Source organism: Strix aluco, chromosome 25, assembly GCF_031877795.1.
Source record: "Strix aluco isolate bStrAlu1 chromosome 25, bStrAlu1.hap1, whole genome shotgun sequence".
NCBI lineage: Eukaryota > Metazoa > Chordata > Aves > Strigiformes > Strigidae > Strix > Strix aluco.
In genome coordinates this window covers 4,839,737-4,855,183 of record NC_133955.1, presented here as the reverse complement: position 1 = coordinate 4,855,183, position 15,447 = coordinate 4,839,737, and the positions used below count along the sequence as shown (strand labels likewise).

General features: G+C 52.3%; 1 protein-coding gene across 1 annotated transcript in view; it reads left to right on the top strand.

The window, feature by feature from the left end:
• Positions 1-14,725, top strand: part of ITPR3 (inositol 1,4,5-trisphosphate receptor type 3) — a 43,258-nt gene extending 28,533 nt beyond the window's left edge. The window contains exons 34-58 of the mRNA XM_074850549.1: positions 81-201; positions 953-1,137; positions 1,274-1,422; positions 1,592-1,700; positions 1,842-1,932; positions 2,171-2,340; positions 3,029-3,203; positions 3,286-3,470; positions 3,814-4,014; positions 4,444-4,554; positions 4,844-4,939; positions 5,196-5,297; positions 5,587-5,673; positions 6,362-6,472; positions 6,985-7,177; positions 8,179-8,304; positions 9,273-9,445; positions 9,559-9,723; positions 10,216-10,408; positions 10,916-11,011; positions 11,427-11,551; positions 11,802-11,967; positions 12,678-12,838; positions 13,367-13,528; positions 13,851-14,725. Of these exons, the coding sequence (XP_074706650.1) occupies positions 81-201; positions 953-1,137; positions 1,274-1,422; positions 1,592-1,700; positions 1,842-1,932; positions 2,171-2,340; positions 3,029-3,203; positions 3,286-3,470; positions 3,814-4,014; positions 4,444-4,554; positions 4,844-4,939; positions 5,196-5,297; positions 5,587-5,673; positions 6,362-6,472; positions 6,985-7,177; positions 8,179-8,304; positions 9,273-9,445; positions 9,559-9,723; positions 10,216-10,408; positions 10,916-11,011; positions 11,427-11,551; positions 11,802-11,967; positions 12,678-12,838; positions 13,367-13,528; positions 13,851-13,919 (3,522 nt within the window). The 3' untranslated portion in view covers positions 13,920-14,725. The remainder of the gene's footprint in view (positions 1-80; positions 202-952; positions 1,138-1,273; positions 1,423-1,591; positions 1,701-1,841; positions 1,933-2,170; positions 2,341-3,028; positions 3,204-3,285; positions 3,471-3,813; positions 4,015-4,443; positions 4,555-4,843; positions 4,940-5,195; positions 5,298-5,586; positions 5,674-6,361; positions 6,473-6,984; positions 7,178-8,178; positions 8,305-9,272; positions 9,446-9,558; positions 9,724-10,215; positions 10,409-10,915; positions 11,012-11,426; positions 11,552-11,801; positions 11,968-12,677; positions 12,839-13,366; positions 13,529-13,850) is intronic.
• The last annotated feature ends 722 nt before the right edge of the window (positions 14,726-15,447 follow it).

Below are 15,447 nucleotides of genomic sequence, written 5' to 3'. Positions count from 1 at the left end.
GGAAAGCAGCTCATCGAGCCCCCCCAAAACAAGGTCTGGACACACCTTGCACTGATACATACCTGCTTGTTCTCCTTCAGACCCACCAGACCATTGTGGTGCAGCTTCTCCAGTCCACCATGAGGCTGCTGGAGTGTCCCTGGCTGCAGCAGCAGCACAAGAGCTCGGTGGAAGCCTGTATCCGCACGCTGGCCATGGTTGGTAAGGAGCTGTGCCAGGGTGATGCTCTCTTCCCCACCAACCAGGCGGTCACAGCCACCCTTGGCTGCCTCTGCTCCAGCAGCAAGCAAGAGCCATCGTCCCTCCTGTGGGTCTCGGCAGGGCGCCCCAGCAAGAAGCTGCTGGCTGGGAATGGGGAGGTTTGGCCCTGGGATGTGGGTTTTTTGAGCTACATCTTTGGGTGTGACCAGGGTGGCGTGGGGATGACCGAAGCCTGGGCTTGGTTGGGAGATCCCTGATGTGTCCCTGCTGGTGAAGGGCCTGGAAGCAAAGCCAGCATTTAGGGTGGTTTTCCCTCGCCAGGACTTTGCCCTCAATCTGCTTGTGGCTGCCTGACTCAGGACAAGGGTTGTTAGCACTGAGTCACTGTGTGGAAAGGATTACTCGGTGGTTAGACACTGGGTGGGGATTTCTCTTTGTAATTTGAGGCAGGGTGCTTACAACATCTCCATGCTGGGCTTTCCCAACCGAAAACTTGAGGTGGTGCCTCTTTCCATCCTACATTGGGCTGGGGGGGCTGTGGGCAATGTTGTGCTGCAGTGGAGGGGGATGGATGGAAATACTCCACCCCTCACTAGCCTGGAGGAGATTATTCTTGCATTTAACACAAATCTTCTCTGCTGCAAATGAAGAGCTGGTGAAGGGGTGCCCAGCCCTCAGCAGCGTGGTAGGACCCAGCCGATGGAGGGGGCTGGGTCGTGTCTGTCCCCAACCCTATCCCCATCTCCTGCAGCCAAGAGCCGCTCCATCGCACTGCCCATGGACCTGGACGCCCACGTCAGCTCCTTGCTCAACAGCAGCTCCACCAGCACCGTGCAAAGGAACACGTCCAGCTACAAGACAGCCACACGGACCTTCCCCCGTGTCTCCACCACCCCCAACCAGTGGGACTACAAGAACATCATAGAGAAGCTGCAGGTACAGGGCAGGGAAGCAGCGGTGGCATGGATCAGTGCATGATAGCAAGAAGGTGCTGGCGTTGCAGGGGTCCCTCTCCCATGCTCGTGTCTCTTAAGCGTGCACTGGCCCTGAAGGTGTGTGCTGTGACTTGTAGGACATCATCAACGCCCTTGAGGATCGTTTGAAACCACTGGTGGAGGCTGAGCTGTCTGTCCTGGTGGATGTCCTCCACCGGCCAGAGCTGCTTTTCATGGAGGGGACAGAGGCGTTTCAGCGATGCGAGAGTGGAGGTTTCCTGTCCAAGTGAGGATGTTTTGCGGTTGCCCAGGGATTGGGGAAGGGCTGGTGGCCTTCATCCTTTATGGGATGTGCATCCTAGTGTGTGCCTGCAGCCTGGAGGGATGGTGGGGACAGTTCCCCCAGGGACCCCCTTGTCCCTCTCGGCTGTGTGACAGTGGCTCTGCTGTGCCAGGCTGGTGCAACACACCAAGGACCTCATGGAGACGGAGGAGAAGCTGTGCATCAAGGTGCTGAGGACACTGCAGCAGATGCTGGTGAAGAGGAACAAATACGGCGAGAGGGTGAGCGCCGTGGTCCCATGGCGTGGCCCCAGCCCTGCTCCCTATCCGTGCTGGCAGTGCCCTCCCCACTGCAGCCCACAGCTGCTCAGCCTTGTTCCGCTCTAGCATTGGGAGACTCGTGACGTTTATTTGTCTTGGCAGGGCAACCTGCTGCGGAAAATGCTCCTGAACAATTACCTGCAGAACAAGAAGTCCAGCTCCAAAGGGGAAATCGTGGATGCTGCTGGGGGAGGTGAGTGTTCCCTTCCTGCACCTTCTCTGTCTCTCTGTGCTGCTCACACACACCTTGAATTCCTGGCTCCCGAGCCCTGATGGGATCAGGTCTGTCACTGGTTTCCATGCTCCCACGTCCATGGGAGTAAAGGATTCGGGGAAGTGAAGGGATGGGACTGAGATGCCCCTGGCAGTGATTTAGCTGCGCTCATTCTGCACCACCACAGCATCACATCCATCCCTGTCCTCTTGTGCAGGCCAAGACCAGGACTGGTCCGCTATCGCTGCTGTCCAGTGCCGGCTGGACCGAGAAGGGGCCACCAAGTTAGTGGCTGACCTCATCATGAACACCAAAAATGAGAAGATCTTCCAAGAGAGCATCCTGCTCGCCATCCGGCTGCTGGACGGAGGCAACACCGAGATCCAGGTGCTGAGCCCTGACTGCACGGTTGGCGTCAGTCCCAGGGGGTTGGGCAGCCACAGTTTGATGTGTGCAGGGTAACCACCCCAGCACTTGGAAGACATGGGTGCAGGGCAGTCCTCCGTCCTGGGCTGGCCCCTGGGCAGCAGGCGTTGCCAAAATACTGTTTGGTTGCATGTGTTTGTTGGCCATCCAGAGGAAGAACTGCAGAAATCTGCCTGAGTTTTCCAGCTCTGTGGGTGGGTTGAGCTTGAGGTCTGGATGCTGCGCAAGGGGCAGCTTGTTCCGTGTTGTTTCTGGAGTAATGCTGATGCCCTCTGCCGGGTATTGCTAAAATGGCTCAGGGCTGCAGCTCTTGGGTGATAACTTGTGGGTTATCTTGAATCCTTTACCACAGGGAAGCCGAAAAATTGTACATGCAAATAGCAGTAGGGTTCCGGGTCTGGAGCTGCTGTAATCACTGCTTCCTCTGTCCCTAACACTGCTTAGAGTAAAGGAGAGCATGGTGGCAGGGGACAATCCACCCCTGCAAATCCAAGAGGACTGTGATGTCCGGGGCCATTGCACAGAAATAAACCTGATCACCAGGTTATCTCAGACAAGATCTTGAGCGCTGGATGCTACCAAACCAGGCAGGCAGGGACGGTTCAGACCCCATGGTGGAGACTTGAATGACTGTCCTCTCTCCTCCCAGAAATCCTTTTACAACCTCATGACGAGCGACAAGAAATCTGAGAAATTCTTCAAAGTTTTGCACGACCGGATGAAGAAGGCGCAGCAGGAGACCAAGTCTACAGTGTCTGTGAACATGAGTGACATCGGGAACAAGCCCCGTGAGGACAAAGACGAACCTGACCCTGGCACCAAAGGTACAAGGCCGTGTCCCCTTGGTAGAGCCGATGTCTGTCTCGTTGGATAGCCTGATGCTAACGAGGTTGGATTGCCCTCTAGGACGAGGAGACACTTTCCTGATGCCCGGCACCCCCTCCCGATACCCGATGGCCATAGGGTTTCGGAAGGGCCACGACACTGGGGAGCAGGGCCAGAACAATGAAATGGGGGTGACGGTCCTGATCATGGAGCCTATCCTGCGATTCCTGCAACTGCTCTGCGAGAACCACAACCGGGACCTGCAGGTTGGTTATGGGGGCTGCTGGGCTCTGGGGCGTGGGACGGCGGGGCTCTGCCCTAATTTGGTCCAAAAAGCCATTTCACCAGCCACTCTGTGCCTCAGTTTCCCCATCTGCACAAGCACCATCCGTTACGGGTAACTTTTGGTGTTGTGGAAGGAGCAGTTCATGGCACGACTGTGTCCGTGGGCCTGAGTGCTGCTCTGGGAGGTCTGTACGTTACAGGGGTGGCCCCAGCCCAATTCTCCATCGAACTGCAGCTGGAGAGGGTGTCGGGAGGGGGATCAGGACTGCCCCCCCCATCAGAGTGATGCTGCTCAGCCCTGTAACTGCAGGCTTTGCTCGACAGAACTTCCTCCGGTGCCAGAACAACAAAACCAACTACAACCTGGTGTGCGAGACGCTGCAGTTCCTCGACATCATGTGCGGCAGCACCACGGGGGGGCTGGGGCTGCTGGGCCTCTACATCAATGAGTACAACGTGGCCCTCATCACCCAGACCCTGGAGACCCTGACCGAGTACTGCCAAGGGCCCTGCCATGAGAACCAGGTCTGTGGGTATCCCTGCAGGTCTGGGTCATTCCTGGTGTGCCTGGGGTATTCCACTGCTGAGCAGGGATGCCCAAGGGAGGATTTGGGGGGGATGCATGGGAAAGCAGTGGGGACAGGGCCAGCTTTTGGTTTCAGGGTGTGAACAGGAGCAAAACGTGGGCAGCAGAGGATGCCAGGATGCACAGGGATGCTGCACGGGTTATGAGCTACTGCTTGGCTAGATAATATGGTGATGCAAATGGGGATAAATAATATAGTGGTGCAAATGGTGCCCTTTCCGGGGGGACAGGGGGTTTGGGGCTCCTGGGGTAATCGGGCAGGGACAGTGATGTAGGCAGGGCACTGTGTCAGACCTGGGCTGTGTTGGAGGGTGAAGCTGGGAGGACTGGCAGCATCCGTGGGATAACACATTGCATTGCTCCCCCAGAGCTGCATCGTGACCCACGAGTCCAACGGGATCGACATCATCACAGCCCTCATCCTTAACGACATCAGCCCCCTCTGCAAGTACCGGATGGACCTGGTCCTGCAGCTGAAGGTAGGCAGAGCCTCGGGCTAGGATGTGTGTGTGCATCACTGCGTGGGCTTGCTGGCACGGCCGTGGGGTGAGCTGTGGGGTGAGGGGGCTGCTGTGGCGGGGACTGTGCGTGTGTCAGGTCCTTGAGTGCGGGAGCATGTGGGCTTGGTGGGACAGGGCTGGTGCATCTCCACTGTGAGAGGCTCAGATGCCTCTAGCACGGGGGAGTTAGAGCTGACCAGGGCACAGGGGGTTTCTGCCCACTCTGCCCTGGCAGAGACAGGGCACAGCATGGGCTTCTCCTCACCAGGACAATGCCTCCAAGCTCCTCTTGGCTCTCATGGAGAGCAGACACGACAGCGAAAATGCCGAGCGGATCCTCATCAGCCTCCGCCCGCAGGAACTGGTAAGGGCTGACAGTGAAACAGCCCCACTGAGCCCCCAGCCTCCCCCCTGGCCCATTGCTGGGTCTCTTCTGCCTGTGGGTCCTGATGCAGTTCCTGGTTTGCAATCCAATAACCATCTCATCTGCCGTGCTGCTGGTCCCCGCCTCCTGCACGAGCATCCTTGCCTAATGCTCTTCCCAGAGCCATTCGTGGCCAGAGGAGCAAAACGAGGCAAGGAGATGGGGAGAAGCTCACTGTTCCTCTGCTGCCTTCCAGGTTGATGTGATTAAGAAAGCCTATCTGCAGGAAGAGGAGTGTGAAAACGCCGAGGTTTCCCCCCGGGAAGTCGGCCACAACATTTATATACTGGCGCTGCAGGTACGGAGCTGTGACAGCAGGGTCCCTGCCAGGCTGAGCTCCCCATGCCGTGCTGGGCTCCCACTCACCGACTTGCACATTTTTTCCTTTATATTTATGTACGTTTCCTCAGCCAGGCTGGCCTCCTTGGGGAGGCGTGGCTGGGAAATGTGCTTTTGGCTCCCGTGAAAAGCCAGCCCCCAGCTTGCCGGCCCTCCTGCTCCCCTGTGCGCCCCGTGTCCCCCTCCCGCGCTCACCGGTGGCTGCTCGCCAGCCTGCGCTCACCCGGCGATCACTGTTCCTCTTCCAGCTGTCCCGACACAACAAGTCTCTGCAGCAGCTCCTGAAGCCAGTGAAACGAATCCAGGAGGAGGAGGAGGAGGGCATCTCGTCCATGGTATGGAGGGGCCTCCGGAATGGAGGCAGAGCCCCCACAGTCCACCCTGACCCTGAGCAGGGACTGCAAAGAGTTGCTTCTCCCACCCTTCCTGAGTCACCCTGGGTTTTGCTGTTTAAGATTTGATGGGTTTTGGTATTCCCCAGGGTGACTAAAGAAAGAAAGACTGATCAGTGCCCTTGTAGCCCAAACCACAAGCCCAAAGGCACGTGCACCTTTTCTAACCAAGCCTCGGAGAGCTGTGTTTGCAGGGCTCCCCAAGGAGGGCTCAGCTGTGATGTCCAGCTCACTGCAGGGACAGGCTGGTGGCCCTGATGGGGTCCTGCTGGTACCTGCTTTTTCCCCTTCTCTTCAGAAAAGGAAGGGCTGAATCCTTTGCTGTCATTTCTTGTCTATGTACCTTAGATCCTGAATGAGATTCAGCAGTAATACGATTTCCCTGGGGTTTTATGGGCATTGATTTGTAATTTGTGGATTAGCAGCATTTGAATGTAATTATTGCAGGGAATTGAATGTCTGTCACCTCAGGGAGGGCTTGTACCCCTTCAGGAAACTTTAATTCATTTGCTTTTCCCTGAAACCTCATCAGCTTTGGTAACTTTTGAGGAATGCTGTTGTCAGTGCAGAGTTAGGCCTGACCTCGCAGCTGAGGCCACTCTCATCCTCTCTCCCTCTCCCCACATCCCAGCTCAGCCTAAATAACAAGCAGCTGACACAGATGCTGAAGTCGTCGGCCCCGGTCCAGGAAGAAGAGGAGGACCCGCTGGCGTATTATGAGAAACACACATCCCAGATTGAGGCAAGACGTATTCGCTGTTGGGTTGCCAGTGTGCACATGGCCAGTGAATCCCATGTGTGCTCCAGCTGCTTCGTGCCCGGTTATTTTGCTCTAGGAGCCTTCCCATCCCTGAGCTGGCAAGAAGCAGACAGGCCCTTGGCTCTGCAGAGAGCTGGAGGCGTTAGCAGAGCCCACGGGGAGCTGGGGAACGAGCTGCTCCCTGGGACCTTTCCTTTTTCTCCCAGCAGCAGCTGGGATGTGGCCGTTTTGGCAGCCCCGTCCCTGCTTGCCAGCATGGATCTCCTTGCAGATGGGCCAGCAAGGGCTCACGCACTCTCAGCTTTCCTCCAGCACAGCCAGGGCTGCCTTTGCTGGGTCGATTTGTAGCATTATAGATGAGTGGTGGGGGATATTTGGATCCCGGTGGAGCGGGAGGGAGGAGGGGAAGGCACAGCTGGGTCTAGGAAAGAGGAAACCAAAGCCTGGCAGGGCCGGATCTGACGGCGCCCTCCCCTTCACCCTGCTTCCTGCAGATTGTGCGCCTGGACCGGAGCATGGAGCAGATAATCTTCCCCGTGCCTGGCATCTGCGAGTTCCTCACCAAGGAGACCAAGTACCGGCTCTTCACCACCACAGAGCAGGACGAGCAGGGCAGCAAAGTCAGTGATTTCTTCGACCAGTCGTCCTTCCTCCACAACGAGATGGAATGGCAGAAGAAACTGCGGAGTAAGAGCAAACCAGACCTTCCCTTGGGGCTCCCCCCAGCCAGCACAGGCACTTGGAGTGAAACACACTCCCTGTTGTGAAACTGGGAGGCAGCCCTGCTTTGAAAGGGCTGTGAACCCTGGCAGCTGCCTGGAAATGACATCTCTGAGCTCCTTGTGCCCCTCGCTCTGTAGAGCACAACACACTTTGTTTGCAGGGAGCGGAGATTAAGCGAGATCCCAGGGCTGTATTTCCTCCGTGCCTGTTAGTGCACTTCCTCGGTAGTTTGAAATGCATCTTACAACACATTTGCTGGGATTACACCTGCAGGTGTTTTCCCCTGGAAAGCCCTCTCTTCATTTGCTTTCAGTTGCCTTCTCCTAAGCCAGGATCTAGCAGCTACATATGGGAAATAAAACTTGTTTCTCTGCACCCTGCAGACCTGCTTAGGTACTTTCAGGGCTGCATCAGGATGGAAATCCTGGCTTAAAATAACAGGAGCTCAATAAAGAGTCACACTATAAAAACTGAGATGCGACTAAGGAGTGGTGTAGCAGTTCTGAAAACACTTGCAAATCCAGTCAAAACTATCTTAGGAATTCGGCAGGAAACAAGTTTCCAGTATGGATGAGAAATTGCTGGCTGGGTCTCCTCTGGGACCAAGCACCAGCACTGAAAACACAGACACTGTTGTTTTGAAGGATGTGAGTGGCGAGGCTGCAGGAGGTGGGAGATGGGGAGGAGGGTGAGGAGAGCGGAGCCGATCTGCTTCCAAGGTGCCAAGAGAGGTCAAAGGGCCAAGAAGTCGAGAAATGTGAGCAGTAACATTTTGAACTTGCACTCCTATTTCAGCAGATGAGGAGAGAGCTTTTATTAATGTTTTGAAGGAAGTGGGAGGCAAGGGTCCCTCTGGGCCCGCTAGCTGTACTGATCCGAGCCCTTCGGATGTCTGGGAGGACAAAACCTTCCCCAGCTGGCACGAGGTTGGCTGAGATTTGTGTGTCTGCCTCCTCTCCCTCCAGGCATGCCGCTGATGTACTGGTTCTCCCGCAGAATGACACTCTGGGGAAGCATTTCCTTCAACCTCGCTGTCTTCATCAACATAATCATTGCTTTCTTCTACCCCTATGTTGAAGCCACTTCCATGGGTAAGTGCCTCAGCATCTGCTGCTCCTCGAGGTGGAAGAAAAAAGGGACCTTCATATGCAGGAAAACTGGTCCCCTTCCCTGTACTCCCCTCACCCTCAGTCTCCTTTTGACTCCTAAAGCCCCAAGTACTTTCTGCTGGGCAAAGGAAGGGATTGAGTTAAGATTTCAGTTGCCAGCCCTCCCACTGCTTCATTCTTAGGGAAAAGTCTCTTTCCCTGGGCTGCGCTTTCCCTGTTTGTAAAATGGGGGAAGCAATGACAGAATATGTACCTGCTGTCAGACAAAGCCTCCATCACTTGCGGTGGTTTTGAGACCTTGGATAAAAGATGTTAGAAAAATGTATCAGTAGTCTCTGCAGTCAAGCATCATTTATCGAGGTGCTGGAACAAGTGCAGAGGAGGGCAACGAAGCTGGTGAAGGGCCTGGAGAACAAATCCTATGGGGAGTGATTGAAGGAGCTGGGACTGTTTAGTGTGAGGAGGAGAAGGCTGAGGGGAGACTCATCACTCTCTACAGCTCCCTGAAAGGACGTTGTGGAGAGGTTGGTGCTGGTCTCTTCTCCCAGGGAATTAGTGACAGAACAAGAGGGAACGGCTTTAAACTGCAACAGGGGAGGTTCAGACTGGACATTAGGAAAAAATTTTTCCCAGAAAGAGTGGTCAGAGAGTGGAATAGGCTGCCCAGGGAGGGGGTGGAGTCCCCATCCCTGGGTGTGTTTAAGGGCCGTTTGGATGAGCTGTGGGGGGATGTGGGGTAGGGGAGAACTTTGTAGAGTCGGGCTGAGGGTTGGACTTGATGATCCCGAGGGTCTTTTCCAACCTGAATGATTCTGTGATTTCTCTCTTTCTTCCCTCTGATAATCAGCACATTGGTTTTTCTGGACAGTCCAGACAGCAGCTCAGTGTCCGATTGGCAGCATGCATTTTAATCTCATGCCATTTAGTTGCTGTGGGTCTTCTCTTCCCAGGAGTGCTGGATTCCCCACTGATCTCGCTGCTCTTCTGGATTCTGATCTGCTTCTCCATCATGGCCTTGTTCACTAAGCGCTACGGTGTCAGACCGCTCCTCGTGGCACTGATCTTGCGATCGATTTATTACTTGGGGATCGGACTCACTCTGAACATACTGGGAGCTCTCAATGTAAGTTCTCCATGGGCTGGAAAAATAGTGTAGCAGCCCATGACACAGGAGGCTGTTCTGCATTCACAAAGTGCAGAAAACCCCACTCCCTCCCATTTCTGGTTGTTCCCCAGCTGACCAACAAGATTGTGTTTGTGGTGAGCTTCGTGGGCAACCGTGGGACCTTCATCCGAGGCTACAAGGCCATGATCATGGATGTGGAATTTCTTTACCACGTTGGCTACATCCTGACGAGCGTCCTGGGACTCTTTGTGCACGAACTCTTCTACAGCATCCTGGTACAATAAATGCAGATGTTTGGGGCATGGAGGTAGCCTGTCTGCCCTGTTAGAAGCTAGAAGGTTCCTGTGACACCTTCCAGGGACTGACTGATAACAGCAGTGAGAACAATTCACTGTGCTCTAATCTTTGTGTAGGCTGATCTTTCTGCCTTCCGTCAGTATCTATTACTGTCTCTCTCCTGGTCTTTTGCTCTCTCTTTCTTTCTAATCTTTACTGTGTGCTTTATCTGGGTCAGCTGGGAGACAACGTGAGCTGGAGAGGGCAGAGGCAGGGTGCATGTGTCCTATTCTCGGCTCTCCTGCTGTGCATAAGTCACTTCATTCTTCTCTGCTTCCCTACAGTAAGCTGGGAAACTTAAATGCTTTATGTGAAAGTTAGTCAAGGTCTACTGAGTGATCCAAGATCTCAGAATAAAAGGGGCTGTAGGTAGGCCAGGCATTATCAAGAAAAGCACCCCGCAGCATTTCTTTGCTCCTGGGTCCTTTCAGCTGTTTGACTTGATCTACCGTGAGGAGACCTTGTTTAATGTCATCAAAAGCGTGACGCGGAACGGGCGCTCCATCCTGCTGACAGCCCTCCTGGCTCTTATCCTCGTCTACCTCTTCTCCATCGTGGGCTTCCTGTTCCTGAAGGATGACTTCATCCTGGAGGTGGACCGGCTGCCGGACAGCAAAGCCAAAGGTTGTTCAGCCCTTGCCCTCGTTGGCTGCGGTGCTTGGGCTGGAGAGGGGCCAGGCAGAGCGTGGGTCCCCTTCTGCAGCTGGACCATTGCATGAGACCCTGCTCCCTCCCCGCTGCAAAAGCTCGCGCGTGTCTCTGTGTGCGTGCACGTGTCGGGCTTTATGCCCTTGGTGCAAACTCCTGGTAGCACTGGTTTTGGGGCTGGCAGAGAAGAAAGCTGCCTGTGCCGACTTATGGACCTTGTGCGCAGGGTTTTGGGGCTAGGAGTGATGGCAGAGAAAGGGATGGGCAGCTGCTCATGACGTTTTAGCACTGTAGAGGTCTTACTGAAACTTGAGCAAAAGATTCAAAGCCTAGAAAAGGCTAGGAGAATGCAAAATAACTTTTTTTTTCAATAAGCTTGAAAGCTACGAGAAGAGCCAGCTAAAAAGCACATGTGACAGCAGTGAAGAGCTTTGCTAAGGCAAGCTGATGCTCTGACAAGGCTGTTGTCTCTTTTACTTGCAGATCACCCCTTGGGGATGCAAAGGAACATGGAGACCTTCATGGAGTCATGCAGCGGTGACAAAATTAGCTGCTCTGCTGTGCCCACTGCCTTGGAAGGTAAGTGAGCTCATTAGAAAGGTTGACTTAGTGGCAGAGAAGGTTGGCTGCCTGGTTTGTCAGGGAGCTCAGAAAAATCCTAGCTTTTCAGAGATGGAAACAAACCACCCGCTTTCTGGCACATATTAGGCAAGAGGCCTGCAAATTTTGGACTGACCCTGGCATAAAAAAATGTTGAAGTAGATTCAGTTTAGTCATAAAGAAAGTGGGAGCTTCAGGAGCGCTCAGCCAAACACCTCCACAGCAAGCTGGAGGAGCTGCTGGGAAGTTGCTGGTTGGGAGATCCACAACGAGCACCTGCTCCCAGGAGATGTGCCACTGCAGCAAGAGTCGTCCCCGCAGCTCTGGATTCTTTGTAATCTGTCTATGCTCTGGGTTTTTGCTTTTATTTATTTCCTCCCCCCCGGTGCTCTAGAAACAGACGCTGACCAGTGGGAACGCGCCTGCGACACGCTGCTCATGTGCATCGTCACTGTCCTGAACCACGGCCTGAGGAACGGCGGGGGCGTGGGTGACATTCTGCGGAAGCCATCGAAGGATGTGAGTTTGGGCAGCACGTGGGTCCCCTTTCTTCTGCTAAATCCTGCTGCACTTACCGCTGTGCAGCTGCCCTCCCTCCCTGGAAACTGTCACTTCCAGCTCTATCCCCCACACTGTCCTCCAGTGCTCTCCTCCTCCCTACCACACCCTTTATTCCTGGTACCCTCAGCTCGTGTGACGAGGCAGCAGGGTTGGCGTGGCTAGAGAAGCTGTGCAGGAGACACACATTTATCCCTTTCATCCATTACAGGAGTCCTTGTTTCCTGCTCGGGTTGTCTACGACCTCCTCTTCTTCTTTATTGTCATTATTATCGTCCTTAACCTCATTTTTGGGGTCATTATTGACACTTTTGCCGATCTGAGGAGCGAGAAGCAAAAGAAGGAAGAGATACTGAAGACCACCTGTTTTATATGTGGTGAGTGCTGGGACCTCAGTGTACAGGAATTGCCCCAAAGCTCCTCCTCTGTTCTAAGGTTAAAGGAAGGAAAAAAATTTCAGCAGCTTTCTGGTTTTCATTTGGTTCACAGCAAAACTTAAATCTTTTCACTGATGGGTCACTGCAGCGTGAGGAGGCTTAAACAAGGACACAAACTGAGAGGGGAAATTAAATGTATTGTTCCTTGCCTTCTGTTAATGAGGTGTTAAACTAAAACACCCCATTGTGGAGTTCTTGTTGCTGTGCATCTATCACTCCTGAGACCATCAGGTAGCCAGTGGAAAAAAAAAAAAAAAAAAGCACCATATTACTAAGGAAAATGTTCTGGAATGCTCTCAGTCATCGGAAGGCATCCACAAAAAAAGGGGAAAACCCAATAAGTCTAGCTGCTATTTTTTCTTAAAAGATCCACTGGGTGCATTTTATGCTTTTAGATACATAGGCAGGAAGCATAGCTAGTTGTACTTTAAATAGAAGCCTCCTGAATACACAACTGGGTTATTTTCCTCCTGTTTTGGATGTTTGTTGTGTGCTAAATGCCAACTAATTATTAAAAGTGCTTCCTGAAAGTCACACCTGGGAGAGGATGCAATTATCTGTACTTTCTTTCACATTTGTTTGTTCATTTCTTACCTTCTCCTCCCCATCCCCTCCCTCCACCTCCTCTGTTCTCAAACTGCCTTTCCCAGGACTCGAAAGGGACAAGTTTGACAACAAGACAGTGTCCTTTGAGGAGCATATTAAATATGAGCACAATATGTGGAACTACTTGTACTTCATAGTGCTGGTGCGAGTGAAGAACAAGACAGACTACACGGGGCCAGAGAGTTATGTGGCACAGATGATAAAGGTACATGTCCTCTCAGGGCAGCTCTGTCACTATTGCAACCTGCCTACCCCTGGGAAATATTTGAGAACAAGGGACTTGCCAAAGAAAAACAGTTTTGAGAAGGAGCTTTTGGAAAATATTTAGTCACGTTGTTGTGCCTTAGTTCTTTCTTAGCTTGGTTATTTCCACTTTGCAATCTCAGCCAACATCACATTGTCTATTTGATATTTTGTACTGAGTATTTAGGGATTGAACCAAGGGCAGAACCAAGCAGTAGAGAGTGTGACTTCAAGGTGATTTCAAGACAAGGAGAGGGAAAAGAAATTTAGAAAAGAAAAACTTCTGAACTTGAGTCCAGAAGGCTGTAAGAAAAAAACCTAGAAATGGACCATCTGTGGAAAATTTGCAAAGGTGCAGACAAGACAAGACAAGCCTTTGAGAATTTCTTTAATCCCTAAGCCCAGGCAGGCTTCCTGTTAAATCCTACCAGGTCTCTTCCCTCCTCCTCCCCCTCTCTCCAACTCCTGTTCTCCACGGTCACCTTTCCAGAACAAGAACCTTGACTGGTTCCCCCGGATGCGAGCCATGTCGCTGGTCAGCAATGAAGGGGAAGGGGAACAGAACGAGATCCGAAACCTTCAAGACAAACTCAACACCACAATGAAGCTGGTGTCCCATCTCACCTCCCAGCTGAACGAGCTGAAGGAACAGGTACTAAACACTTTTAAAAATAGGAATACTTGAGGAACACCTGACTGTAGAAACCTGCTGTCCTTACCAAAATAGACACCAATTGCAAGGAACTCAGAACCAGCCCAAGCCAGTACAACTTCAGCTACAAAGCAGAGGGCTCCTGCAGCTCTTTTGGGGGGCAGGGATCAGGGATATTTGATTTTTGATACTTCCTCATCAGCTAGAGCCCAACTCACAGGGTTTTCTGGCAGCTGCTTAAAGCAGCCGTCAGTCACACACCTGAGGAGCGTGTTAGTGAGTTTGGTTTCCTACCTCACTGGTGTCCTTGTTTGAACTCTAGATGACGGAGCAGCGGAAGCGCAGACAAAGGATGGGGTTTGTGGATGTCCAGAATACCATGAACCACTAAGACACGGAAGAAGCATCGGCTTCACCCACGTCTATCAGCTAACGAGGCTGCTTATTCCTGGGTTCCACGCGTGGACGTCACTGGCAGAGAAGGACGGACCATGCGGAAGGGCTTCACAGTCAACATTTTCCTTAGAGCGCTTGTAAGCAATTCAGGAACCAGGGACTGGCCAGGATTCCTCGCAATACCTGGACCCCCACGTTACTCTAATGCCCTTGTAGGAAGATAAATTATACAGGACTTTCATTCCTCATTGCAATAACTCTTTATTTTGCAAATGTGGAGGGTTGTATCTTTATCTCCATGCGCTACATTCTGATGGCCCCCCCCCTCAGGTGTAGTGTAACTAGCTGTAGGGCTGCAATATTTAACTTATTCCAAGAGTGGCACTAGTACACGAGGATCTTCGCAAACCAGCCATCGTATTTGCTGTGTACCTGCTCCATGCTGATCCCTCTCCATTTAAAGAATTCTGTTCGTCGCTGTGGTGCAGTAAAGAAGAGCTAAACTCAAGGAGATGGATTTGTTAATTTAACTCGCCAGATGAGGATGAGTATCTGAGCTTGTCCTAGTGTGAACTAGTCTTTAGCCTTCTGCGGACCAAGATTATCGGGGCAGTAGTAGTAGGAGACTGCAGGTTTACAGGAGTTCACTGTGAAGGGGTGTCCTGTGTTTTAGTTTCATCTCTGGTGTAATGTTTTACTTTTTTTTGTTATTGTTGTTACTTAAGAACCGAAGTGTAAATTGCCTTAACTAAATTAAAGACAAAATCATGTTATAATAAAAACTGAAACATGGTAAAAGCAGCTCCCTTCCTGTGCACTCTGGTAGGTAATGGGGCTGTTATAAATGGAAATACAGAGCAATCCAAGGACCTGAAGCCAAGCCAGGGCTGTATTACCCAAGGTGCTCCACAACCCAATGCTCAGCTCCAGATGTTAAACGTTAAAACATAGTATGATGCTCCAGTCAGAAGAACAACAACGCTACCATGAAGAACTACCTTGAACACCAGCCTTGTTTTCTGAAGCTCTGGATTGGAGCCTGCTGCAAAGTCTCAAATTCTTTCACTACTTGCCAGGAAAACACTGTTCAAATACATAAAAAGGAGCAGCTGGTGGTGGTGCCTGGAGCCAAGCAGAGTCCTGGCATAGCTGTGTTCTAGACACTCATCCTTCCCAAGCCAAGCAGTGCTGCAGCCACCCCAACGACAGTCCTGTGCCTCTGCCTCCCAAGAATAGAACTGATGTAAGCATTAAAGCTTTAAAAAGGAATAAAAATAGGCCACAGCAATGGGCTAATCACACTTGAAATTTGTTTATGGTCCCATACACCAACATGCCACTATAACCTATCTTTATCCCTCAGATATGCAGTAACCCATACGGAACCTTCTCTTCATGCTGAGGGAAATCTGCAGAGAGCTCAACCAGCAACACACCGCTGCAGCGTTTGATTGAAATCTCAATTAAACTCTTACACTGCTCCACCGTCACCATGGTTAACAGTCACCCTCAGTCCTCTCCTG